This window comes from Sus scrofa, chromosome 2 (assembly GCF_054392235.1).
Source record: "Sus scrofa isolate SSC_HxYL_T2T_F1_AM1 chromosome 2, Sscrofa_HxYL_maternal_Yorkshire_Landrace_v2.0, whole genome shotgun sequence".
Classification (NCBI taxonomy): Eukaryota; Metazoa; Chordata; class Mammalia; order Artiodactyla; family Suidae; genus Sus; species Sus scrofa.
This window is the reverse complement of record NC_139384.1, coordinates 31,391,095-31,418,707: the sequence shown is the minus strand read 5'-3', so window position 1 is coordinate 31,418,707 and position 27,613 is coordinate 31,391,095. Positions and strand designations below refer to the sequence as shown.

Here is a 27,613-nt window from a genome sequence, read left to right as displayed (position 1 = left end):
CTCTTTTCCGGTCGGCGTGGTTTGGGAGGTGCTCGTTCGCGGTGCCCCGGTCTTCACCATGAGCGTCCCGGCGTTCATCGACATCAGCGAGGAAGATCAGGTATGCCCCTGGGCCGCGGCTGACGCCAGGGCGGGGTCCAAGGGTGGTGTTCAGCGGTGTGAGGGGCCACGTCCTGAGCGAGCCAGGGCTGTGCCGGCGGGAAGCTGCCTTACGGAGCCAGCCGGGGAGCCGAGAGCTGCCGTTCAAGGCCTCCACACGCCAGACTGGGGAGGCCGCGAGGCAGGGGCGTGCGTTTCTGGCTTGGAGTTGCACTAAGCTTGCGGGCCGGCGGGCCCAGGAGTAAGCCGCAGCTCGACGGCCAACTTCCTAGTTCGTGTCGGAACTCTTAGAGCCTGGAGTTAACTTCTATCGACGCAGTACTTTTGACTCATTGCAAAGGGTATCTGCTTCCGTCCCCTAATTAATAGCCACACCCTGAGTGGGAGGTGGCGAATCTTTAGGTGGCGTTAGCAGTACAAGGAAAAATAACTTCGATTTGAAAATCAAAATGGTTATGTGATCGCAGAGGCACAGGTGACCCCTATTTTGTACGTAGACTGTTTCATATCCTTATTTGAAGGGCAGGAGTGAGAGTTCTGTAACCGGAAACCATAACGTCATACTTTGAGGCATGCACCTGGTGAACAGCGCTAATATTCAAAAATTTTCTTTTTGGGTTTTGCTCTTTGGCGTTTATGGTTAATGCTTCTCGTTTCTCTCCGTAGCAAAAGTTAAACTTGTAAAGATCTTCCCTAATTTTGCAGAACTGAAAACTATATTCTGTGAGGTCTTGAGTGTTGTGATTTTGTATTTTTTTTCTTACTCCGCTAACACGGAAATTTTGGTTCCTGTAGAATAAAACATTCCTAGTCTAATGGAACTTTTATAATTGCAGATGTGGGGTTTTTGTTTGTTTTCTCCTTTGGTAGAAACGCAGACCCACAGCCCTGAAGAGCACAATAAGGAGAAAGGAAAAAGAAAGAAAAACAAGAAAGGGAAGGAGTTGAGCACAATTAGAAAGGAAGATGTGGAAGACAAGGGGAAAAAAAAAATACCTGATTAGGAATGGAATCTGTTGTCAACAAATGGTTATTAGGTTACTGAAAAGTACTTATTTTTTTTGTTTGTTTTTAAACATAGGAAAGGGTTTTTAGATGCAGTAAGTTCTTGTCATTGATTATATTTTAAAGTGTCATTTCTACTGTTCTTGTTTCACATTGGCCATTCCTTTAGTATATACGTGACTGCTTCAGGAGTTTTAACTTTGGTCGGATTTTCTGATTACAGGTGTGAAGTGGAGTTGCAAATCCTTTCCTTTGCTTTTACCACTCCACAACCACCTGTAGACAGTAAGGGTGACAGATGAAAACAATAAACTATTGATTGCATAGTTGGCTTTGTGTGCACAAAGCAGAAACCAAACAAATGCCTTTCGGAGGAGACCATATTGTATTTTCTTCAGCATGCACTGCTATTTTTGTGCTCTCTGATATGGTGATATTTGTTTTATGAAATCTTGCTTATATTGCCAAATCATGTGAAGGTACTGTGTTATCTGAAAGGATGGCACCATCAGATCTATAGATTTAATCTGCTATGGTAGCTAAACATATTTGTGGGTTTAGAAAATGTGATGCCTCTGAATTTACTAATGATATCCCTACGTCTCCATTTCACTTCATTTTAAGTATTGTCTGCATTCATGTTTGGCTGCCAAAAGTCCTCAAAAGTTATTAAATGTTACATATGCATTAGAGTAGAAAATATCTAGATGCTTGGATGTGGTACTATGGTTATGTTTTTATAGGTCTTAAAGTGCTTTCTAATCCAAATAGGCTTTTAAAAGGTTAATTACGTTGTAGATGCAATTTGATAGAAATATTTTGTGCAAGGCAACATTCGAAGGCATCTTTTTGTGTCTTTCAAAATGCTTATCTCAGATTCTCAAACATTTAATTCACAAATGATTGCCCTCTTGCCATAGTAGTGTCTGTGGCTTGAAAAGAAGCTGTGTTATATACACCTGAGATCAATAAAACTTCATTTCTTTAAAACAAATTGTTTACCAACTCAGATCAGTCCCCCTCCCCCTGCGAAAAGCTTTGAATTAAATTAGAAAGATTTTTTACTATATACTGGAAGTCCAGCAGTATGTATAGGTGATATGAAAGGAATTCTGAAGGTGGTCAGTGTGGGTCATAGTGTGTCTGTGTGGTCACTTCTTTAGGAAAACCTGTGAGGCTGTGATGCTGGATAAGGTAGGGGAGATTAGCACGAAGTCATCATTTCGGTTTTTTTTTTTTTTTTTTTTTTTTTTTTAAGTCTTTTTAGGGCCGAACCTGCGGCCTACGGAGGTTCCCAGACTAGGACTCGAATTGGAGCTGTAGCTGCTGGCCTACGCCACAGCCACATGGGATCTGAGCCTTGTCTGCGACTACACCACAGCTCATGGCAACGCTGAATCCTTAACCCACTGAGTGAGGCCAGGGATCGAACCTGAATCCTCGTAAATAGTAGTCAGATTTGTTTCCACTGAGCCACGACGGGAACTCCAAAGTCATCATTAAATGCAGTATTTACTTTGGTTTTTTTTTTTTGTGTGTGTGTGTGTGTGTGTAGAAATGGGACAGAATGGTTTGAGATCTTGTATTTTGTGATTCATAATTCATTTTATTTGATTTAACAGGCTGCTGAACTTCGAGCTTATTTGAAATCTAAAGGAGCTGAAATTTCAGAAGAGAACTCAGAAGGTGGACTTCATGTAGATTTAGCTCAAATTATTGAAGCCTGTGATGTATGTCTGAAGGAAGATGATAAAGGTTTGTTTTTAATTTTTTTGTAATATTTCTTACTAATCATAAAGGACTACTTTTGAAACATTCTTGAGGATTGTATTTGTTTTGTTTCAGACCTAAGAAATTTTAAGTACTGTCGTTTTTAATCTTTACACATACTTTCAGTTTATTTCTAATCTGTTATACCTAGGAAGTAAGCCTATTTTAAGAAAACATCTTTTTTACATCTGTTTTTTGAGTGTTATTACACGCAGTAAATACTGGTAATTTCAGAATGAACTGAATAAAAAAATGATAGGCTAAGGTTTGAGTCAGAGCTGCAGCTGCCAGCCTACACCACAGCAACACCGGATTCTTAATCCACTGAGTAAGGCCAGGGATGGAACCTGCATCCTCATGGACACTGTGTCAGGTTCTTAACCCTCTGATCTACAACAGAAACGCGAAATCATTTTTGTTTTGTTTTGTTTTTTTTTAAATAAAGTTTAGAGTAATATCACATAGAATACAATTTCAGTTAATTTAGAAGCCATTTACTTATTTGGGTGATTCCTTACTTATTGAGATAAAATGGGAAATTTTGAAAATGAGGAGTCCTGAAATCTCTAGTTAAGGTTTGAGATTAAACTTAATTTATGATTAGTATCTTGCTAGTAAAAATTGAAACTGTATACTATACAGACATGTAAATCAGTCTTTTTGTTTACTGGTTGAAAACCAAATCTTAGGTAATAATTTCCTTCTTTAATAAAATAGATAAGTTGCTTCCTGAATGTTAACTATACAACGGAAGTGGTTTAGTTTGAATTCGTGTGTTCTGTGATTTTAGTGTAATGCATACCATTGAAGGAAAAGTGTCCTCTAGAATAGTTTTACAGTAGCCAGATGACATCTTTTTAAGTGTTTTATGTTTAGTGGTCTCTGGTACATTAAAACACTTGGAAGTACATGCATAATTAGTTACATTAAGTATTATAGTACAAAAGTATTAAGTGTCCTCCATACATGTGTAGATGTTGAAAGTGTGATGAACAGCGTGGTATCCCTCCTGTTGATCCTGGAACCAGATAAGCAAGAAGCTCTGATTGAGAGCCTGTGTGAGAAACTGGTCAAATTTCGGGAAGGTGAACGCCCATCTCTGAGACTACAGTTGTAAGTTAACTGAAAGAGGCTCCATTTTTTTTTCAAGGGGCTCTTCATGTTACTGTAATTTAGTGGTTAAAAGCAAGAATTTTGGAATTTGACTGTCAGCTGTGGCTCTTACCGGCTGTGTGTCTTTGGACAAGTCACTTAACCTTCCTGTGCCCTAGTTCCCCCCTTGTAACGTGAAGTTCTTCATTGTATCTCTTTCCCTGTTTGTTGTCAGAGCAGATAACCTCAATTTAATTATTATAGTTACTGATCTCAAATATTGTTTTCTTATTTGTTAACCAGGCTTAGCAACCTTTTTCATGGGATGGATAAGAATACTCCTGTAAGATACACAGTATATTGCAGCCTCATTAAAGTGGCAGCATCTTGTGGGGCCATCCAGTATATTCCAACTGAGCTGGATCAAGTGAGTTATTGCGTGAAGTACTTGTTCTGCTTATAAGAAATTAGGTTTATAGCTAAAATAAGTAGCAAATATGTGTCTTCTAAATGTTATCTTTTAAATTGTGAAACTATGTTCATTTTGTCACTAAATTTCTTTTGTTAATCTCATTGTAGGTTAGAAAATGGATTTCTGACTGGAACCTCAACACTGAGAAAAAACACACCCTTTTAAGGCTACTTTATGAGGCACTTGTAGATTGTAAGAAAAGGTATTCAGAATTAATGTACTAACTCAGAACTTAAAGCAGACAATATAAGTAGTTGAGACTTTTTTAAAGATAAGTAGGATAAGTGGTTTTGCTCTCCTCTCCAAGGAGTTGCTATAAATCTCTTTGTGTAAATTTCTCCTACCAAATTAAAGATAATTGCAGCGTTTAAAATAGTTTTTTCCCCATCTTTAAACTTTTTAAAAAGCAAAATTTGTTCTTGTTCTAAAAACGGTATAACTGTTAGTGCCAAAGCTGTTTATAACATTAGACTAAGTTATTTAATGGTGCTTTGATGTCTTAACTACAGAGTAGTGCTATTGTTTTTATTTAATGGTGGTGAGGGTCTATCAATTGAAGTTTTCCATAGTCAAAGTCTCTTGTATAAAGTGTGCCCCTCAAGTGAAACTTTGCAATAAACTGTACTAAATGGTTCCTATTGGGTTTCTGCAAGGTCTTGAGCTCCTGAGGCTTGTATTCAGCCTAGCAAACTGCATGCCCAAAATATTTATTCTTCTCTAAACCCAATTTATGGATACTACCAAATGATGGGTTTGGCCCAGTTTTTAGAATTAGTGTTGAAGGATAATCCTGCCGTTTTGACCTAGCTTTTTAATTTCTCTTTTCATATAGTGGTTAAAAACTTTTTGAAAAAGTAATCAGTCTTCAGTTTAGTTTTACTGCACAATTTTTATAGTGGCTTTTGGTGCTAGGATGTTTAATTTATTAGGATCAACAAGATTAACATGTCTGTTGTGTTAAATAATTACATGTTTTGCAGACCATTTACATTTAACAAGAGGAAATTATATTTTTGTTGTGAAAGTTTCAATGTTTTATATTAAGGAAGATAAGCAGAGGGTCTTGCATTAATAGCTTATTTCATTTTCAGTGGCTATTGTCTGTGACATGCTGGAACACTTGTGACAGCATTCTAGCCAATTGTTAGTAACTGTTAGGAGTAAGTAGTTTTATAATGAACCACTTCAGTTGGGGAGGACATAAAAGCTATTGGAGAAAGAATCCATATTTTATTTTAATTTTTAAGGGCTGTAGGTGTGGCATATGGAAATTCCCAGGCCGAGGGGTCAAATCGGAGCTGCAGCTGCTGGCCTACACCACAGCTCACAGCAATGCCAGATCCTAAACTGAGCAGGGCCAGGGATCAAACCCACATCCTCATGGATACTAGTCTGGTTCATTTCCACTGTGACACAATAGGAACTCCAGAATCCATATTTTAATACGTACTGTAAAAGTGCAGGCTCTAGAGTAAGACTACTGGGATTCAAAATCTTGGGCTTCCTACATGTTATGTGACCTGAGATAAATTCCTTACCATCTCTATACCTCTGTTTCCAAATTCAAAATGGAAATAACAGTACTTACTTTATAAGGTTGTCAAAAAGATTAAATAAGAGAACATAGACATGAAATTTTTTAAACAATGGCTTCATTTTTAAGGAAACACTCAGTAAACATTGGATATCTTATTCCTATCATTATCCTTTTCAGTTTTTTAAGTCCATCTTTAAAATGTTAAGTCGTCTGTACTGTAATTTAAAATGTTAAGTGTTATGATTTCCCTTGGAATGTCTGGTGCTTATCAGAGATGATGACTACTCCTTGTAAGACTTTTCTAATTTCTATTTAGTAGGTTCTCAGTTTTTTGTGTGTAGAAAGGAAGTAACTAAAGTAATGTTCTAGAGAATTCCAAAGCTGATTCTCAGAGAAGTTGAGATAAGACATCATTACCCATCTGTGCTCTACTAGACATACACTAATGTTAACAATATTAGGAAATAGCTACAGCATTTTTAGGTGATTAGTCTTTTTTTCTTGAGACACTTCTTCAGTTGGCCTTAGGGGTCCCTGTCTAGATTCTTTGCTTCATTCACAACTCCTCACTTTTGGCTTCTTCCCTTTTTCAGCCTGCTCAGTTGTTGTCAGAAAGGCCTTCTCTCTCTGGTTGTAAAAATAGCAGCGGTCCCCCAGCCTTGCATTACTTTCTTCCCCCTCATCCTTTTTTTAATATTTGTTATTTGTCAGACCCCTCTACAATGTAAGTTCCACAAGGGCAGGGACTTTGTTTTGTTCATTTCTAGAACAGTGTCTGACACTGGTAGTGCTCAGTATATATGTGCTATATGAGTGACTGCTTCTGAAATAGAAAAGCAGTAGATGTAGGAAGCGATGAGGTAAGGCAATATGAATGGTGGTTTATGGAGTTAGAGTGTATGCCCTTCCCAGAGGCATTCAAGTTAAGATACTTTAAAACACTTTGTAAGTATAAGATCCTTGACTTTCTTTTAGTTTTCTGATATAAAAATTAGTTTCTAATTTTTGAGTGTAGGGTTCTTCATTTTTAAAAACAGATGCAGTCCAGCGATGACTGTATTCCCTCTTCCTTGACCTCTCAGCAGTGTGTGACTGTTAACCGCTTCTTTCATAGAAACTCAACTTAAGTGATGCCACTTTGTTTTTCTGCAACGTCTTTGGCAGTTCATTTTCAGACGTCTTTGTGACTTACTCCTCTGTTACTTTAAATGCTGGTATTCTTTAAGATTTTGACCTGGGACCTTTTTCTCATTCTACTCCCTCACCCTTGGGTCATCCCATCTATTCCCGTGGTTCTGTCATGAACTGTCTCTAACCCAGGCTTCTCTTCCAGGCTTCAAATGTTTACGTCCAACTTCTTTCCACCTGCTTCCACTTAGATGTAGCCCATAGGTGCCTCCAACTCAATGTGACCAAAATGTATTTATCATTTTCTCCCTCTAAATTAGTCTCTGTGTTCCCAAGACATCTTGAAGTGGTCTTCTGTTTATTCTCTCTACAATGATTTTGGAAAGCAAAAATTTTAGCGTATCATTCTTTCAGTTTACATTTTCTTTAGCATACAATACAAAATTCTTAGCATGGCTTACAAGTCCCTTCCAACATGGGCTTCTATTTATTGCTAAAGAATGAGCTTGGTGAATATGATAATAATCATCTTGCCATAGTTTTTTGGCTTTTTAGGGCCACACCCGCTGCATATGAAAGTTTCCAGGCTAGGGGTCCAATCAGAGCTACAGTTGCTGGCCTACGTCACAGCCACAGCAGTGTGGGATCCAAGCCATGTCTGACCCTACACCACAGCTCATGGCAATGCCAGATCCTTAACCCACTGAGGGAGGCCAGGGATTGAACCTGTGTCCTCATAGATACTAGTCGGATTCGTTTCTGCTGGGAGCTCCCATCTTGCCGTTTTTGTATAGTGCAGGGACAAACCACAGAAACACTGTTTATATGGACATTCCATCCCTCTTTCTCACACACACACACCACCCTACACCCTCCCTCTTGGTTATTATACCCTAGATGTAATGATTCTGTGTCAGATACCAGAGTACCATGCTCTTTCCCATTCAGACCAGAAGCTGGTACCTGTTTTTCTGTATGGCCTACACGCTAAGAATGGTTTTTACATTTTAAAATAGTTGAGAAAAAACAAATCAAGAAGAGTCTTTCTTTCTTTCTTTCTTTTTTTTTTGTCTTTTTGCCATTTCTTGGGCCGCTCCTGCGGCATATGGAGGTTCCCAGGCTAGGGGTCGAATCGGAGCCACAGCAACGCGGGATCCGCGTCTGCAACCTACACCACAGCTCACGGCAACGCACGGATCGTTAACCCACTGAGCAAGGGCAGGGACCGAACCCGCAACCTCATGGTTCCTAGTCGGATTCGTTAACCACTGCGCCACGACGGGAACTCCAGGAAGAGTATTTCTTGACATGTAAGCATTATATGAAATTAAAATTTCAGTGTCCGTAAAATTTCATCAGAACACACCCATACTTGTTCATTTACTTACTGTCTGTGGCTGCTTTTGCCAAGACTTGAGTGGTTGTGGTGGAGACCGTGTGGCCTACAAAGCCTAAAATACTTATTGTCTGGTCCTTCATGGAAAATTGGCCTACCCTTACTCTAAACCTACACTCAACTCTTTTCTTCTGCCTGAAATGCTCCTCCCATATTTACAGCACCCTCTCCTTTTATCATGGTATCATCCTTTGTTGAAAGGTTTATGAGGTTGTAGGCTCAGTGAAGGCTAGGAACGTTGTCTGTCAGTCCTTGTATTCCCAACGTGTTTGGCAGGGATGGGTCCTGAGTGGATGAATGCTACCCACACACTAGGAACTAGGAGAGGATGTATTTAAACTCTACGTTTCTGTCATGCTGCTGATTTAAATTTTGAGATTTGGTTTTGGCGTAATGTATGGAAAGTGGTGGGTTTTTCTGCTTCTAAATAGACTTCTGAGACTTGCCTTGCCCTTTTAGTGAGAATGCTTTCATTTATGGGTGCCCCCTTCATTTTATTTATATTGGTAATTGACAAGTGCAAATTGTATACCATCTTTTAAGTCCTTCTATGTCAGATACTGTGCACTTTAAATGATTATTTTATCTCATCTTTGTGAATTCAGACTTCAACTGAAAAGATGTATTAGATTAAAGTGTACTGTGACTGCTAAAACTGAGAAGTGTTCCTGTGCTTGCAGTGTGGCATAAGATAATTTAACTGAACCTAACTGTGGGAATATCACTTTAAAAAATTTTTGTTGTAGTTGATTTACAGTGTTCGGTCAATTTCTGCTGTACAGCAGAGTGACCCAGTTACACACACACACACACACACACACACGCACATACATATATATATATACACACACACACGTTTCTTTCACATTATCCTCCATCATGTTCCATTACAAGTGATTAGATATAGTTCCCTGTGCTGTACAGCAGGATCTCATTGCTTATCCACTCCAAATGTAGTAGTTGGCATCTGCTAATCTCAAACTCCCAGTCCATCCCACTCCCTCCCCCTCGACAAACACAAGTCTGTTCTCCATGTCCATGAGTTTGTTTCTTTTCTGTAGATAGGTTCATTCGTGCCATGTATTAGATTCCATTTGTAAGTGATATGTAGTATTTGTCTTTCTGACTTACTTCACTTAGTATGAGAATCTCTTGTTCCATCCATGTTGCTGCACATAGCATTATTCTTTTATGCCATTGTATGTATATACCACATCTTAATCCATTCATTTGTCGATGGACATTCATTTGTTTCCATGTCTTAGCTATTGTGAATAGTGCTGCAGTGAACAAAGGGGTGTATCTTCTTTAAGGAAAGTTTTTGCCTGGATATATGCCCAGGAGTGGGACTGCTGAATCATATGGTCGTTCTATATTTTGTTTTCTTAGCTACCTCCATATTGTTTTCCATAGTTGTTGTACCAATTTACATTCCCACCAACAATGTAGGAGGGTTCCTTTTTCTCCACACCCTCTCCAGCATTTGTTATTTGTAGACTTACTAATGATGACCATTCTGACTGGTTTAAGGTGGTGGTACCTCATTGTAGTTTTGATTTCATTTCTTTTAGTAATCAGTGATGTTGAGCATTTTTTCATATGTCTGTTGACCATTCTCCAAAGTCTTTTTTGGAGAAAAGTCTATTCAAGATCTTCTGCCCATTTTTCATTTGGGTCTTTTGTTTTTTTGCTACTGACTTGTATGAATTTGTATATTTTGGAGATTAAGCTCTTAGCATTTGCATCATTTGCAGCTATTTTATCCCATTCCTGTAGGTTGTCTTTTGTGTGTGTGGTTTCCTTTGTTTTGCAAAAGCTTCTAAGTTCGATTAGGTCCCACTGGTTTATTTTTGTTTTTATTTCTCTTGCTTTGGGAGACCAAGCTAAGAAAACATTTGTATAGTTGACGTCATAATGTTTTGCCTGTGTTCTCTTCTAGGAGTTTGGTGTCTTATGTTTAAGTCTTTAAGCCATTTCAAATTTATTATGCATGGTATGAAGGTGTGTTCTAGTTTCATTGATTTACATGCAGCTCTCCAGTTTTCCCAGCACCACTTGCTGAAGAGACTGTCTTTTTCCCATTTTTATATTCTTGCCTCCTTGTTGAAGATTAATTGACTATAGGTGTCTGGGTTTATTTCTGGATTCTCTATTCTGCTCCATTGGTTTGTACCAGTACCATACCATCTTGATTACTGTAGCTTTGTAATATTGTCTGAAGTCTGGGAGAGTTATGCCTCCTGCTAAGTTTTTGTTCCTCAGGAATGTTTTGGCAATTCTGGATCCTTTTTGGTTCCATATAAATTTTTGGATTGTTCTAGTTCTGTGAAAGGTATCATGTGTAATTTGATAGGTATTGCATTGAATCTGTAGACTGCATTGGGTAGTATGGCCATTTTAACAGTATTAATTCTTCCAATCCAGGAGCATGGACTATCTTTCCATTTCTTTGAATGTTCTTTAATTTGCTTGATTAATGTTTTACAGTTCTCAGCATATAAGTCTTTCACCTCCTTGGTCAGTTTTATTCCTAGGTATTTAATTTTGGGGGGTGCAATTTTAAAAGGTGTTGTATTTTTATATTCCTTTTCTAATATTTCATTGTTAGTATACAGAAATGGAACCAGTTTCCAAATGTTACTCTTGTATCCTGCTACTTTGCAGAATTCATTAATCAGTTCAAGTAGTTTTCCTATGGAGTCCTTAGGTTTTTCTATATATAGTATCATGACATCTGCATACAGTGACAGTTTTACCTCTTCTCTTCCAGTTTGGATACCTTCTATTTATTTTGTTTGTCTGTTTGCTGTGGCTAGGACTTCCAATACGATGTTGAATAAAAGTGGTGAGAGTGAGCATCCTTGTCTTGTTCCAGATTTTAACGGGAAGGCTTTCAGCTTCTCTCCGTTGAGTATTATATTAGCTGTGGGTTTGTCGTAAATGGCTTTTATTATGTTAAGGTATGTTTCCTCTATGCCCACTTTGGTGAGAGTTATTATCATGAATGGATGTTGGACTTTGTCAAATGCTTTTCCTGCATCAATTAGATGATCATATGGTTTTTACTTCACTTTGGTTAATGTGGTGTATGACATTGATTGACTTGTATATGTTGAACCGTCCTTATGAACTTAGGATGACTCCCACTTGGTTGTGGTGTACGATCTTTTTTATATGGTGTTGGATTTGGTTGGCCAACATCTGTATTCATCAAAAATATTGGCCTGTAATTTTCCTTTTTGGTAGTATCTTTGTCAGGTTTTGGTGTTAGGGTGATGGTAGCCTCATAGAATGTCTTTGGGATTATTCCTTCTTCAGCCTTTAAGGTTAACCTTTTAAGGTTGAAGAGGGATGGGTATAATAAGTTCTTTGTTTGTTTGGTAGACTATGCCTGTGAAGTCATCTGGTCCTGCACTTTTGTTTGTAGGGAGTGTTTTAATTACATATTCAATTTAATTTCAAGTAATTGGTCTGTTGAATTGATCTATTTCTTCTTCAGTTTTGGTGGGCTGTATGTCTTTAGAAAGTTGTCCTTTTTTCCTAGGTTGTCAAATTTGTTGGCATGTAATTCTTCATAGTATTCTCTTATGGTTTTTTGTATTTCTGCAGTATCTGAGATTTCTCCATTTTCATTTCTTATTTATTTATTTATTTACTTATTTATTTGAGTTCTTTCCTCTTGATGAGTCTGGACAGATGTTTGTCAATTTTGTTTACCCTTTCAAAGAACCAGCTCTTAGTTTTTTTAATTTTTTTTCTATTGTTTTTTGAATCTCTGTTTTATTATTTCCTTCTCCCATCTTTATGATTTCCTTCCTTCTGCTGACTTTAGGTTTTGTTTGTCCTTCTTTTTCTATTCTTTTAAGTGGTAGTTTAAGTTGTTGGTTTGAGGATTTTCTTCTTTTCTGAGGAACACCTGTATCGCTGTGCACTTCCTTTTAAGAACTGCTTTTTCACCATCCCATAGGTTTTGAATGGTTGTATTTTCATTATCATTTGTCTCAAGATTTTTGTTTTTGTTTTGTCTTTTTAGGGCCACACCTGTGGTATATGGAGGGTCCCAGGCTAGGGGTCTAATCGGAGCCGTAGCCACCAGCCTACGCCACAGCCACAGCAACATGGAATCTGAGCCACATCCTGTGTCTGTGACCTACACCACAGCTCAGGGCAACGCTGGATCCTCAGCCCACTGAGCAAGGCCAGGGATCGAACTTGCAACCTCACAGTTCCTAGTCGGGTTCATTTCTGCTGCGCCATGATAGGAACTCCTCAAGGTATTTTTTAATTTCCCTTTTGACCCATTGGGTTTTTTTAGCCACATGTTTGGGCTACATGTACTTAGTTTTTTCTTATTTCTTTTCCTGTGGTTGATTTCTAGTTTCATGCTGTTGTGGTCAGAGAAGATAACTTGAAATAATTTCTATATTCTTAAATTTGTTGAGGTTAGTTTTGTGCCCCAGTATGTCATCAGTCCTTGAGGATGTTCCATGTGCACTTGAAAAGAATATATATTCTGATTTTTTTGGATGTAATGTCCCGAAAATGTCAATTAAGTCTAACTTTTCTATTGTGTCATTTAGGATCTCTGTTGCTGTTTTGATTTTCTGTCTAGAGACTCTGTCCTTTGATGTGAGCGGGGTGTTAAAGTCTCCTACTATTATTGTATTCCCATTAACGTATCCTTTTATGTCTGTTGGTATTCGTTGTATGTATTTGGGTGCTTCTATATTAGGGGCATATATATTGACAAGTGTAATATTCTTTTCTTGAATGGATCCTTTTATCATTAAATAGTGTCCTCTGTCTTTCTTTATGGCCTTCGTTTTAAAGTCTTTTTTTTTTTCTGATATGAGTATTGCAATTCCTGCTTTCCTGTCTTCCGTTCACATGAAATATGTTTTCCCATCCCTTTTCAATTTATATGTGTCCTTTGCCCTGAGGTGAGTCTCAGCATATTGTAGGGTCTTGGTTTTTTTATACACTCTACCACTATGTCTTGATTGGAGCATTCAGCCCATTGACATTTAAGGTAATTATTGATAGATATATATTTATTGCCATTTTAAACCTTGTTTTCCAGTTGATTCTGTGTTTCTCCTTTGTTCCTTTTTTTGGCTGGAAGATTTTCATTTCTTCTATGCTATGTCCTTTTCTTTTTAGTTTTTGTGAATGTATTGTTTGGTTTTGATTGTGGTTGCCCTGTTTTTCAAGTATGTTAACCTCTTCCTATATCTGCTTTGCTTTAGCCTGAGAGTCATATAGGCTTAAACCCATTCTTACAGAAAGAGTATATTTTCTTACTTTCCTTCCCCATGTTTTATGATTTTGATGTCCTTTTTTAACATCTTAGTGTTTATCATTTTGCTGTTCCTTGTGTTTATCATTGCTTTTACAGTAGGGGTTTTTTGTTTTGTTTTTTTTCGCTTCTTCTCTTAGGTCTGTATACTGGCTTATTTAAAGTGATTACTTTCCAGTTGTGATTTCCTCCATCCTTTTTCTTCTTACTTTTTTATTTAGAGCAGCCCTTTCAGTATTTCTTTGAGAATGGGTTTAGTATTGCTGTACTCTTTTAGTTTTTGTTTGTTGGAAAAATTGTTTATTTCTCTATTTTAAATGATACTCTTGCTGGGTAGAGTATTCTAGGCTGCAGATTTTTCCCTTTTAGAACTTTGAATATATCTTGCCACTCTCTTCTGGCCTGTAGTGTTTCTGTAGAGAAATCAGGTGATAGCCTTATATGGGTTCCCTTATAATTAACTGTTTTTCTCTTGCTGCCTTTAGAATCCTCTCTTTATTTTTAAATTTTACCATTTTTAATATAATGCTCTTGGTGTGGGCCTGTTGGGGTTCAGCTTGTTTGGGACCCTCTGTGCCTCCTGTATCTTGATACCTGTTTCCTTTAGATTTAGAAAGTTTTCAGCCATAATTTCTCCAAACATATTTTCCATCCTCTTTTACTTCTCCTTCTGGAATCCCTATTATGTGTAGATTGGCCCCCTTTATATTATCCCATAGATCTCTTACATTGCTGTCATGTTCTTTCATTTGGTTTTCTGTCTGCTGTGCTGATTGTGTGATTTCCAAGTCACTGATATGTTCCTCTGCATTATTCATTCTGCTCTTTGGTGCCTTTAACTCAGCTTGCTTCTCTGCAAATGAATTTTCTAATTTTTCTTGGTTCCTCCTCATATTTTTTAGTTTTTTTCTAAAGTAATCTGCATTACTGTTCATATCTGCTCTTGATTCTTTCAGTATTTTCATTACCTCATTTTTGAACTTGGTGTCTGTTAGACTGCAGAGGTCTGTTTCATTGTTTGCTCCTTCAGGTGAATTCTCCTATTTTAACTGGGAATGGTTCCTGAGTTTCTTCATTTTGCTTGTATTGTTGTTCTGTGAGTTTAGGGAAAACAACTACTGTAGTTTTGGAGGTCTGTATGTATGCGTGAGCACCCCTGGGGTATTTTGTGAGGGCTTACGATTTCTTTTTAGGGTTCTGGGTGTGCTTCCAGAGAGATGGAGGCAATGGACAGGGCTTGTAGCCAGTGCCTGGTTGCTGGGTCCTTGACAATGACAAGGACCTGCAGGAAGGTTGTGTAGGCTAATCCTAGTTGCAGGGCCCTGGGAAGTGATAGTGACCCTCAGGCAGGTGTAGTTGGTACCCAGAGCATTTGGCAGTGAGAGCAACAAAGGGTGGTGCTTGGTTGCAGTGCTGACCTCTGAGATGACTGGGGCTGTAGGTGGTGCCTGTTCATGGACCCCTAGTGGTGGCAGGCCATGCCCACTTCTAGAGTATGAGATAAATGAGTTTGCCCCTGCCACCTGTATACCACACAGGAGCGCCCTGTTGCGCTTAGCCTGTGCAAGAGGGGCCCGTCGCCTGTAGCCCCACTCTCAGAGTCGAGGCATGCGCAGAGAAAGATATTCCTATGGTGGTCTACTCCTCTTTCTGCCCTCCCCAACAATAGCACCTTGCTTCTCCTGTGGGCCCAGATCTCCCAGTTTCCCTTGGCTGTGGCATTCCGCTCCACAGCCCTTGGTGCACCAGTCCCTAACGCCCCTCAGGCTGTCTCCACACAGCCAGCTCTAGTCATCTCCCTGGAACTGACCTCCAGAGCCTGAGTCTCCACACCCAGCCCCTGCCCAAGCATCTCAGGCTGTGGTGTCTTGGGAGGTGATATTGATGGTTTGTGCGTGGCTCTCTCTCTCTGCTTTGCCCTCCTCAGTCCAGCTGCTGTGCTTTTCTCTGTGGCTTTGAGGTCCCTCCGTCTTGGCTTATCTGTCAGTAGGCTTCCCAGGGGTGGGTTCCTTTCCTCCTTCACAGTTCCCTCTCAGGAGTGCTAGTCCCGTCCTGATTCCTTTCACTCGCTCTCTCTTTTTCCTTTTGTTCTACCCAGTTATGTGAAGGGTTTCTTGCCCTTTTTGGAGGTTTTTAAAGTCTTCTGCCAGCATTCGGTAGATGTTCTGTGCAAATCATTCTGTATGTAGGTGGGTTTTTTTTGATGTGTTTGTGGGAGAAGGTAAGCTCCATGTCTTATTCCTCCGTGATCTTGATCCCTGAGTAGAATATCTCTTTTAAAAATAAATGGCATGGATTTTATTTTACCCGGGTTGAATCCAGATGTGTGTGTGGGAGATGGGAAGATTTTTAGAAAGCACAAAGTGGGGAGGGGAATCCCAGCTACTTCTCCTACTTAGCAAACTTGCTATAACTGGCTGAAGATTCTTCAGTTTAAAGGAAGAAATGAAGGAGGAACATTATTATTAAACATTTTCTAGGAGTTCGAGGTGAATGAATGCCTTTAATTATTTTGTTCTTTTCCCTGCAGTTAAAATGGATAATCTACATAATTTTAATTTTAAAGGTGTTTGTAAGGATGTCATTAGTGGAGTCGTATAAATATTTGGTCTTGGCTCACCTTCAGCTATACCAAAACAAAACTTTTTTCTCACCTAGGGCCTTTATACCTAGTCTTCTCACTGCTTGAAAAGTCATTCAACTCTCACATTCCACCTCTAGCACTTTTCATGGCCAGTTATTTTATATCCTTTAGATCTCAGCTTATATGTCATTTCTTCAGAGAGAGACTTTCCCTGCTCATTTTCCATATGAGGTAGTCTTTTCTTTCCTATCTCTGCTCTGATGACTCTATTACATCACCGTTTATTTCCTTTTGGCACTTACTTTTTGTTACTTTTCCTTAGTTGCCTCTTTCTGACTAAAAGGAAAGTTCCATGACCTTTCCCCTAGAGGAGGACTGTCTCTCTGGATCATCATTGTATGCATCATCAGCACAGTACTTGGCACTTAGTAAATATTTTTGAATGAATGAGTGGCTGTAATGACACTCTGAAATTCTTAAAGCTGTATTTCTTTTCAGTGATGCTGCATCAAAGGTCATGGTGGAATTGCTAGGAAGTTACACAGAGGACAATGCTTCCCAGGCTCGAGTTGATGCTCACAGGTAACGTTAAACACTGTGTTCCAGTGACCGCTCTCAGCAGGGTGGAGGTGAGCTACAGTCTTCAGTCATGTGACTGAATACATCCACCAGTGATCCAAAGCCATTTGATACCATGTGCTCTTTGATGATTCTAATGTAGATACCAAAATTTAAGATTTGGTGTTGAGAGCACCATAGGATACATTTGAAATGACCACATGGTGTTTGTTTTCTTGGGTTTTATGGGAATGGCAGTTCTCAACATGAGTAGTAGAACCTAATCTTGGGTCAGTTTTACCTTAATATTCAGCTGTGTAGATGGGGGAAAATGGGTGGCTTTCTAAAAACTTAGAAATCTATGAAATAGAAAATTAAGATAACTTCTTTATAGGGCTCTTGCTTCACAATAACCTGTACATGATAGGTGTTGGTGGAAAAGGTCTCTGACTCTGAGGTCACAATGCCTGCTCAAGTGCTTGACCACTTAATTAGCACTTCCTGGTTCTTTCTAAGCTAGTTTCATCATTGATAAAATGAGCGTGTTAATAGTGTATGTGCCTCAGGATGCTGTGAGGATGAAACGAGGTGATACATGTTAAAGCACTTACCTTAGGGTCTGGCATATGGTTAAATACTGCTGTTGTATTTATTGTTTGATTACTCTCCAGCTATATTTTTGTGTACAGGTAATTTTATTAAAATGTATAGCTGATAGATTGACTTTTTTTAACCCTAATCTTGTAGCTTTTTCTTATGATGTGTATATTGAACTCTCAGATATTTTACTTAGTTGAGTGTATTTTGCAGTCCACAAAGGCAGTGAAAAGTACCTGAATTTCAAGACTCTGAGCTTGGATTTTTGTTTTCTAATTAAGGTGTATTGTGCGAGCATTGAAAGATCCAAATGCATTTCTTTTTGACCACCTTCTTACTTTGAAACCAGTCAAGTTTTTGGAAGGCGAGCTTATTCATGATGTAAGTAGTTTATCCGTAATGTGAAAAATGTTCTTTTCCCCTAAATCTAACATACTGAGCCAGAACTCTCTTGATATTAATGAACATGACTATTAGATCTGGAAAGAGAACTATTTATTCATTCTATATCAGGAACAGACTGAAATTTAGGACCAGCATTAAGGGTTTCTCCAACCACTGAACACACTCCTGTTCCTCTTCCCCTTTCCTTCATCTCCTCACTTTCCTGGCCATTATTAACTTAGTACAAATTTCTTTTTAGCATACAGTGTCAGCTAGCTCCAATTAGCAAGATAAATCTGATATTTGAAAAACACAACACACTTTTCAAATGAAGTGTATTTTGGGCTGTTTTCTATTTGTACTATGTCATTACCACCATCTCTTAGGGTACACTGTTTAGAGCTCACTGTATCTACTTATTCTTTCATCTCAGTTGAGTCTGATAAAAGCAAATGGTTTAGATAGTAATTTGATCAAACAGATTGAAATTTCTGCCAGAAAGAAATGCGTAGTCTTGTTGCTGGGAGTTAGTGTCTTTTTAAAAATATCTTGAGCATAAATCTTGATTCCATTGTGACAGGTTTTTTTGTTTCTATCTGTTTAGCTTTTAACCATTTTTGTGAGTGCTAAGTTGGCATCATATGTCAAGTTTTATCAGAATAATAAAGACTTCATTGATTCACTTGGTAAGTTTTGAGGATTTTCCTTGGGGGAGGGGTGGTAGAAGAGAGTGATGGGAATGTGAGATCCTAGCACATATGAACATGGCCTTATGTGTAAATTAACCTAACCAGTGACGTCAGGATCTTATTCCTTAGGTACATGGTGATTCACATTTTTGGTACTTTAAAAGCCATAGTCATAATTGTAACAAATAGCTTTTTTCTTCTTAGGTAGTATCTTTTACTCGGTTGGCTCCCCCCCGCCTCCATTGACAAATTGTATAAGTATTTTGTATTGCTAAGAAGATACAACTAAGTGAAATTGTAGATGGGGTTAGAAATGGAATTGTAGTGGTTTTACATGATAAAAGAAACTTTTCTAATTACACTTTGTTGAAGATAGCATAGTAAGTCTAAACTTTGATTTTTTTTGTTTTGTTTTGGCCACCTTGCAGCATATGGAGTTCCCAGGCCAGGGGTCAGACTTAGCCAGTTGTGACCCAAGCTGCAGCTGTGGCAATGTCAGATCTTTAACCCACTGTGCCGGGCTGGGGATTGAACCTGCACCCCAGTGCTGTAAGATGCTGCTGATCCCGCTGCACCAGAGTGGGATGCTCATAAGCTTTGTGATTTTTATCTTTGAGTTCTCTTTCTAGAGCATCAAAGCTCACTAATTGTTGCCAAATTGGATTTACTCATCCTCACTGAGCAAACTGCATATATATTCAGTATTTCCTCCTCGAGCATGTTTTTAACATGCCGAAATTACAGGGAGAAAACTTAGAAAATATTTAGTTGAACAGGTTTAAATTGTTCTAAACCCATTTTTAAAGAGTGACATCAACTGAAACCAAGTACTCTGTTTTTCTACTAGGTAATAATCAGAATTAGAGTCTAGTGATATTTTCCATATTAAAGTTGAATTGTTAGTCTTCCTGACTGAGGTGTAAAGAATACATTTATAATCTACTTTGATTATACTATTAGTCCTCAATTTGGTAATCTTAATTCCCATCACCTGTAAATTCTGTGCAGCCATTGGAATTGGGAAAGATTGAATCATTCTGAACATAATAAGCATTTGAAATACACCAATATAAAGGAGATGCAAGTGTGTTTGTGCTGAAGGCTTTGCCAGGTGCACTAGACCCAGAAAACCACATTCTGTCCCAGTTAATTTGTTTTGTGGCATGAGCTATGTGATGGAATGTTAATGTCAGCAACCTCTTTATTTACGCACCAAAGAAAAAGGAGTAGTAATTAACACTTTGACACTCCCCCATTGATGTGTAATTGACTGTTTCAAAGGAGCACTGGTTCATAAGCTATTGCATGCATTAAAATTACGTTTTCTATATTGCAGCATTTTAAGACAGGGGTCAGTGACAATGCAGAAATTGTTCAATGATGCACATTTTTTTATTACTGCATTAAGGTTTTGACATATTAGTAATGAATAAATGTTTCCATAAAATTAGATTTTTTTATAACTTTAAAATTGAAATATGGCATAGAACACTGACTTCATCTTTGAAGGTAATGTTCTACTTTCATGAAACAAAGCACAGCTTTCCTACTAGTCTTCTTCACTGGCTTAATAGTTTGATTTTGAGAACAGGAGTCTTAAATGCTTTAAGTTTGGTTCTTTGTTTTAAAGTACTAGTGACTTTAAACATCAGTTTAAGTGTTTTTAAAGTCCCGTTTCCACATGTAAGGTCGTGGTTTTACATAATTGATTCTAGAAATAATCTTCAATCCTCTGATAGGTTTTTTGATTTATAGTAAGTTGTAACTGCACAAAGAATAGCAGTAAAATTCAACTGAGACTATTTCTAATGATAGCTTAGAAATTTTAGAAGTTTTATCATATTAAAAGAGAACTGTGTCTGTAGAATTCATAATGTTAAGGAAATATTCTTGTATTGCCAGATAGTGAGAAAAATCTTAAGTATTTGCTGTCTGTGGTAGGGGAAACATAATAGCATCTTTCATTCATTGTACGAACCAGAAATCAGTTTCCCTGTTTTGCCTTTTGTTTCTTGCAATCTGTGTGAATTAGAAATCATTTATTAGAACTTTGTCTGTCTTTGAGAAAGACATTAAGTATGTATTTTGGTTTTAGATGTATCATTAAACATTTATTACAGCTGAAATTCTGGTTAAAATGTCTGGATTCCACAGGTGGCATCAGTTTATCTCAAAACACTTTGTTTTATTAACACTGACAACTTGGGCCAACAGTAGCACTATCTTGTGTCAACTGAATTGCCCTAACATGTCCACATGTAATCTGGTGTTATCCAGTTGCTACCTTCTTGTTTCGGAAAGTTAATCAGCATCTAATTTGCATTTGTTAATTAGGGTTAATGTGCACTAATTGATTTTTTGATGCTTGTAGATTTCCATTAAACCCAGTTAGCAGTACTTACTTGGATACCTCATTCATTTGAGTTATGATGATCATGTTTTTGTTGAATCTGTGCCAAATAGAAAGCCTGCATTATAATTACAGCTAATTAACAGACGATTATGTCCTGTATTAATGGGCTTCCCCAGGCTTCTGCTAATATATGAATGTTACAAATTTCAGATTTATTTATGGAGTGCTTAGAACTTTTTTAACAATACAACTTGAGGCTCTTAATTACTTAAGGGTTCCTGATCAGTCATTTGCTGAGTTTACATAATCTTAAATTTCAGAAAAAAGAAACATGTAAATCTAGATTAATTTTAGAAACTTGTTTTTGTAATTAAGAAATTAGCCTCAAATGAAGTATATTTGATGGGTTATATTGCAGCTTCTTTTTAGGAATGGGTAATAATTTAGATGTTCAGGATTTGTAGATAACTTATATTTCTAGTGATTTATAAATGAACTTATTTTCTAGGCCTAGTACTGCCACTTTGTAACTAATAAGTCACTTAATATCTTTCCTCTGCAATTTTGTGTTTTAAGAGATAGGATTGGGACTAGGTAATCTGTTAAATTTCCTTCTAGGTCTAACAGTTATTTGTGATGTGAGTAATTGTAAATAGAATGTTTCACTAGAAATTACAAGGCAAAATTTGTACTTTTCTACTTTAGCTTAAAAAAGTATCACTGTTAATTTATCTAGTACTAATCATTTTAAAACTGTAAATGTTAAATGATAAACATACTTTTGCAGTTCTGACTTTTTTAAGTATTAAAGTATTTTAAAACTCCATATTTACCAGTAACACTGATACAGAACAGATAGTAAGTAATCTTGTATTTAAGAGGAGAGCTATTAGTAAAAACAAGCTTAAGCAATTAAATAAAAATGTTTATGAAATGTACTTTGTGTACTCTATCTCATAAATTGTATAAATATTAAAAATTAAAATTACATAACTTTTAGTGCCTAAAAATACCAATTGATAGCTCATTCTTAACTTTGAACTTAATCACCTCTGACACTGAAGCAATAAAGAAATGCGTTTATAGAGAAATAATTTTAGGTGCTCCATAATTATGGGGTCAGTTTATGGTTTGCAAATACAAGAAACTTTGTGAAACTTAATTCTGTATACATGCTCACGCACAGTGACTTCCACACTTTAAAACAAGGGTTGTGTTGTGCAGGTCTTTAATAAGAGTGGATTCTTACCTGGCTTCTCTATTGTGTTACTCAGGCCTACTACATGAACAGAATATGGCAAAAATGAGGCTACTCACTTTTATGGGAATGGCAGTGGAAAATAAAGAAATTTCTTTTGACACAATGCAACAAGAACTTCAGATTGGAGCTGATGATGTTGAAGCATTTGTTATTGATGGTAAGCAACTGGAACATTTTCATTTTTTTCCTAGGATTTCTCCTACCCCATGGAAAATGAGATTTTTATTCTTGAAGCTGAGCTTTATGCTAACATTGCTAGATCCTTTTGTAACAAATGTGTTATGTTTAGTAGGTTAGCAGATTATATTTGTCGTAGATTGAAAATTCAGTGGAAACATAAATTGCATGTATTAAGGATCTGGCATTGCTGCAAGCTGCGGCATAGGTCACAGATGCAGCTTGGAGCTCCAGTTCTACCCCCAGCCCCAGGAACTTTCATATGCTGCAGGTACAGTTGTAGCTGTGGGGGAAAAAAAAAAAAAAAAAGCCTAGATTTTAGAATCAGACCTACATTCGAAACCACATCTTCCTCTAGGAAACCAGAATATAGGAGTTAATTTGTGGTTGTGAGGATTAAATTAAGATGGGTAAAAGCACTCAGCTCAGTGTCTGTCACATAGTAAATGATCTGCAAATGTTAATCATGATCAATTTTTTATAATTGGCCTAGAATTCTTCCCCAGTAATTGCATTTATTGTAAAGTGATTTAACTGTTAATTAGGATTTTTTTTATGTGGTTTTTAAGAGTAATGTACAGAAATGTTGATAGGCTTCTTTCTAATGCTTGGTTTGAGTCTCAAGTAGTCCTATAAAGAACTAATACCTTATTAGGGGAACCCCCCCCCCTTTCCCTGCATGATTGCAGGAATAGGACCCTAGAATTCTTTTTGTTTTTTTAAATGGCCACAGCTACAGCACATGGAAGTTCCTACCACCAGATCCTTTAACGCACTGTGACAGGCCTGGGAGCAAACCTGCGCCTCTGAAGAGCAACACAGGCTGCTGCAGTCGGATCTTAACCCACCGCACCACTCTAACCCACCGCACCACTCGGAACTCCAGCACTAGAATTCTTAATGAATACCCTCTGTGATATTTAATGCAGATAGGCCTAGCAACCAGAGGACAGATGCATTGCTTTCCTTTTGATTGCATCATATTGTTATGCTTGTTGTTAAATTCAAAGAGCCAGTTTGTAAAATAATGTTGGAAAACTGTAAAGTTTATTATGGCTTATGGTCACAGTTTCATTCCTTTAGGCTATTTTTCTTAGGAATTTCCCATATAACATGTCATGTGTAAAACATCTTTTTTCAGCGGTGAGAACTAAAATGGTCTACTGCAAAATTGATCAAACCCAGAGAAAAGTAGTTGTCAGGTAAGACACTTAATACTTCACAGCATTTTGTAGAACAATTTAGTTTGTTCGGATTATTTCACTTAAATGTTTAGAGAACCCAAGGTGGTGTTCTTATCAGTTGACTGTAGTTAAATAGTTGCTATTCATCATAATTTTATTAAAGTTGAGACTGAATGTGATTAGCTTATTTAATGAAAGAGTCCTATTTTCCAGCACATTTCATTTAATGGCTCAGCACTGGCCAGAATACTAATGACTTCTGTGTCTGGTTTATGTAGTTCAGGAAAATAGATGGTTTAGGATCAATATGGCTAAATTTTTTTTTTTTTAAATAAGCTTCTTATTCTCTTACAACTCTAAATTGTCTTCTATGTGTATTTAACCTTGTTTTTAACTAGATACAAGTCAGTAATACTGTAAAAGAATACCAGAGGATAAAAGGTTGGCTAATAACTTTTGTTTTTAATTTTTCCAGTCATAGCACACATCGGACATTTGGAAAACAACAATGGCAACAACTGTATGACACACTTAATGCCTGGAAACAAAACCTGAACAAAGTGAAAAACAGCCTTTTGAGTCTTTCTGATACCTGAATTTTTATGCTATATAATTTTGTTCTTTTTGGAAAAAAAATCTAAATCACAGTAAAACATTATAGACTGAAATCTGACTATAGTCTGGACATTTATTGTCGCAACTTTAAAAGAAATTGAAAAGAAATCATAATCTTCAGAGGATACAAAGTAATAAATTACAGAGGGTCACCATGTCTATCTTGTATGATAACGTAAGTTGTGTTCTATCAGGAGGGGTTTTGAGGTGCAAGAGCTTTGAGGAAAGAATACAGGGAGGAAAGACTTTAGGCAAATGGGATGCTAACATCAAAACTTGCAATCTTAGCTATCACATATGAAGCATTTGCTGAGCAAAAACATAAGATTTCATCACATCGAAAAAGGTTGGAAAAGTGAGTACAACTGTAAAGCCTTAGGTGTTACAAACATTGTGTTCTAGTCTAAACCACATAATTTTAATTAAATTATTTCACCACCGAAATCATTTACCAACATTATTTTCACCTGTTGTTTTTTTCTACCATCTCTTCCGCTTTTCTTTTTTTAGGTTGGTTGTCATTTTCTAAGCTTAGAAACTTTTCAATTTCACTTTTTTGATTTGTTACCTGGCTCTGCCAGTTATCTTCACCAGGGGAAGATGCAGCCAAATCAGTAGTATCTTTAGTCTTGATCGCTTGAAAATGGCTTTGTATTAGAGTTGATTTCAGAGGCTTTGGTTTCACCTAGGAAATAACCAAACTTGTCTTATCACTGAAATTATTACTTATTCTTCTAAACAGTCATCAGAGTTGAAAGAAAAATTCTTAAGCCTCTGAAATTATAAAAGCCACTGTTTTCTTGGCTAATTCCCAACAATTTTAGTAATTTTGGCACTAAAAAAATTACAAAATTAAGAATTTGTAGGCTTATGTATTAGCTCTTCAAGATCTCTAATATATTTCAACAATACCACACACATTTTCTTAGAGGTCTTGAGCTTACATTGAAAGAAAACATTTTTACAACAATGCAGATAAAAATCTGTTTTGTCTTCTACTCCCTTTCCTTCCCAGACATGTCTATGTTTCGTATCTTCTATCAAAGCTAAGGGAAAATTAGAAATGGTAACGGAAGTAAATCTCCATATAAAAACTGCCTTTTACTTCATATTTCTTCTTAAGCTTCAGAACACCATTGTTGGAGAAACAGGAAAAAGCAGTGAGGTATTTGGAAGGTGGCGTGTTTCCAAGGAGTCACACTGGGGCATATACTTCTACTGTGTTAACTTTTAGAAGTTTTTCATTTTAAGGCTTTATTGTGAAATAATTACTGGGAATTTAGAAAATAAAGTATAAAACTAAAAATTTATCATTAGTAATCCACTATCCAGAGAAACCTGTCAATATTTAAGTATTGATTGCGATTAGCCTTTCTTTTTTTAGCATATTTGACCATTCTATAGAATTTTATATCTTGGTTTTTCCCTTCATGAGTTGTTTCCTAAGTCATTAAAATTTCTCATAAACAACTGTCAGTGGTTGCAAAATACTCCTTTTTATGGATGTGCGATAATTTAACTATCTCCTGATGAGTATTTGTTTTTAGTTTAATCCCTATCAAAAACAAATTTGAATTTCTTGAAAAAAATTTGGCCTTAGATTCAAATTAAAATCTTCTGTTGAAGGGGAATATATTTTAGAAGTATGGAGCAGGATGACAATAACATTAAAATTACCCAAGATCCCAACCACCATTAAACATTTTGATGTAAATATTCTGGTCTTTTCTCTATATACACTTCTTTAAAATGTGGATCATATTTTTATCATTTTCTATGCTCGTTTAAAAACATTTTCAGAAGTTCCCTCTAAAAGAGCATGGTTCTGTCGTGTTCCATAATTGAATATATTGTTGGACATTTAAGTTGGAAAACGTTTACTGTTAATAAATTAGGCTGTAATGAATTTCATTTGATCTTAAATCTTTGTGAAGATCTCTAAGTATTACCTTGCATTAAAATCTTTTTCAGTATCTTTTCCAAAATGGTGTATTTTGTAACATTGTGTTTTCAAAGTGGTTATATAGTAATTTTTAAAATGAGTTTGTGTTTACATATAATCACAGTTCCCTAAATAGACTGCTCATTGTGGATTGTTTTGTTTGGCTCCTGAGAATTCTAGTTAGCCACCAGTCCCCTCAGAGTCTTGACCTCTCACTGTTCACATTTATCTGATTGCCTGTGTTCTGAAGAAATAACAGATGAAAACGAAAGTATCAGCACAGGACCACCAAGAGACAAGAGACCTTAAACAAGTCGTTTAACTTTTACCGGGCCTTGGTATTCTCACCAGCTTCTTATAGTTACACAATGTATTATTGTAAGTAACCGGTAATGGGTAAATGTAAATTTCTCATACTGTCTGGCATGTACCTGTTCAACACCTCATGTAGCTCACAGAGCCAAAAAAAATGTAAGGCATCTGCGGTACTGAGAATCAGTGTGGAGCCAGACCAACGCTAAATCTAGATTGCTACTGATTGTGGAGTAAAATGACTGATCTGTATGAAACAATGGTCCTGTTTTGCCATCAAAATGCCAGAAGCATTCTGGCATGTTTGACATCAAGCACATATTACTCAGTTTTCTAAAATTCTGATCCTTTAACTTTTAATCCATGATGGAAAGCAAAGAGACATGTACACATAGTTGGTTTCCCTTTACCTCCTTGGGAGAGTCGGAAGCAAGGATTGGCTGTAGAGAAAAACAAGATGTAGAGTTTACATCTAAAACTTGTCCTATTTAGCTTAATAGGTTTTATAGCTGACAGCAGTCATTCTAGTTAATAGGTATGTGCTTTTAAAAATCACTTGTCTTCCAGAGTTCCCTTTGTGGCTCAAGGTTTAAGAATCCCACAGGGTCCATGAGGATGTGAGTTGGATCCCTGGCCTCGCTCAGCAGGTTAAAGATCAATCCTCTGTCGCCAGGCCTATGGTCAGCAGCTGCGGCTCCAATTCAACCCCTAACCTGGGAACTTCATATGCTGCAGGTGCAGCCTTGAAAAAAAAATTCTTAAAAATCACTTCTAGGAGTTCCCGTTATGGCTCAGCAGAAATGAATCTCACTAGTATGCCTGAGGACACAGGTTCGATCCCTGGCCTTGCTCAGTGAGTTAAGGACCCGGCATTTCCGTGGGCTGTGATGTAGGTGGCAGATGCGGCTCGGATCTGGTACGGATGTGGTGTAGGCTGGCAGCTATCACTCCTGTTGGAACCCTAGCCTGGGAACGTTCATATGCCCTAGGTGCAGCCCTACAAAAAAAAAAAAAAAAAAAAAAAAGTAAAACAAAAATCACTGACCTAATCGCTGCTTTCTGCCCGACTGAAAAAAATCTATTTTGGCCTAAAATTTCCCCTAGCCCGGTACTAGTCTTCAAGCCTGCAGTTGCATTTTAAAATTTAACTTAAATGAACCTT

The 27,613-nt window shown here is 37.2% G+C and overlaps 2 protein-coding genes across 8 annotated transcripts in view; one reads left to right on the top strand and one right to left on the bottom strand.

Annotated features, from left to right (window-relative positions):
• EIF3M (eukaryotic translation initiation factor 3 subunit M) lies at positions 1 to 26,182 on the top strand. The gene is made up of 11 exons (XM_005661051.4): positions 1 to 100; positions 2,727 to 2,859; positions 3,849 to 3,987; positions 4,270 to 4,393; positions 4,546 to 4,640; positions 16,878 to 16,961; positions 17,816 to 17,915; positions 18,523 to 18,604; positions 22,235 to 22,378; positions 23,540 to 23,600; positions 24,058 to 26,182. Exons 1-11 carry the CDS (start codon positions 59 to 61, stop codon positions 24,176 to 24,178), a joined length of 1,125 nt encoding a protein of 374 aa, XP_005661108.1. The 5' UTR covers positions 1 to 58; the 3' UTR covers positions 24,179 to 26,182.
• Positions 24,025 to 27,613, bottom strand: part of CCDC73 (coiled-coil domain containing 73) — a 177,971-nt gene continuing 174,382 nt past the window's right edge. For all 7 annotated transcript variants that reach the window (XM_085011484.1, XM_085011487.1, XM_085011486.1 and 4 more), the window contains one exon: positions 24,025 to 24,882. In XM_085011484.1, the coding sequence (XP_084867610.1) occupies positions 24,661 to 24,882 (222 nt within the window). In that variant the 3' untranslated portion in view covers positions 24,025 to 24,660. The remainder of the gene's footprint in view (positions 24,883 to 27,613) is intronic.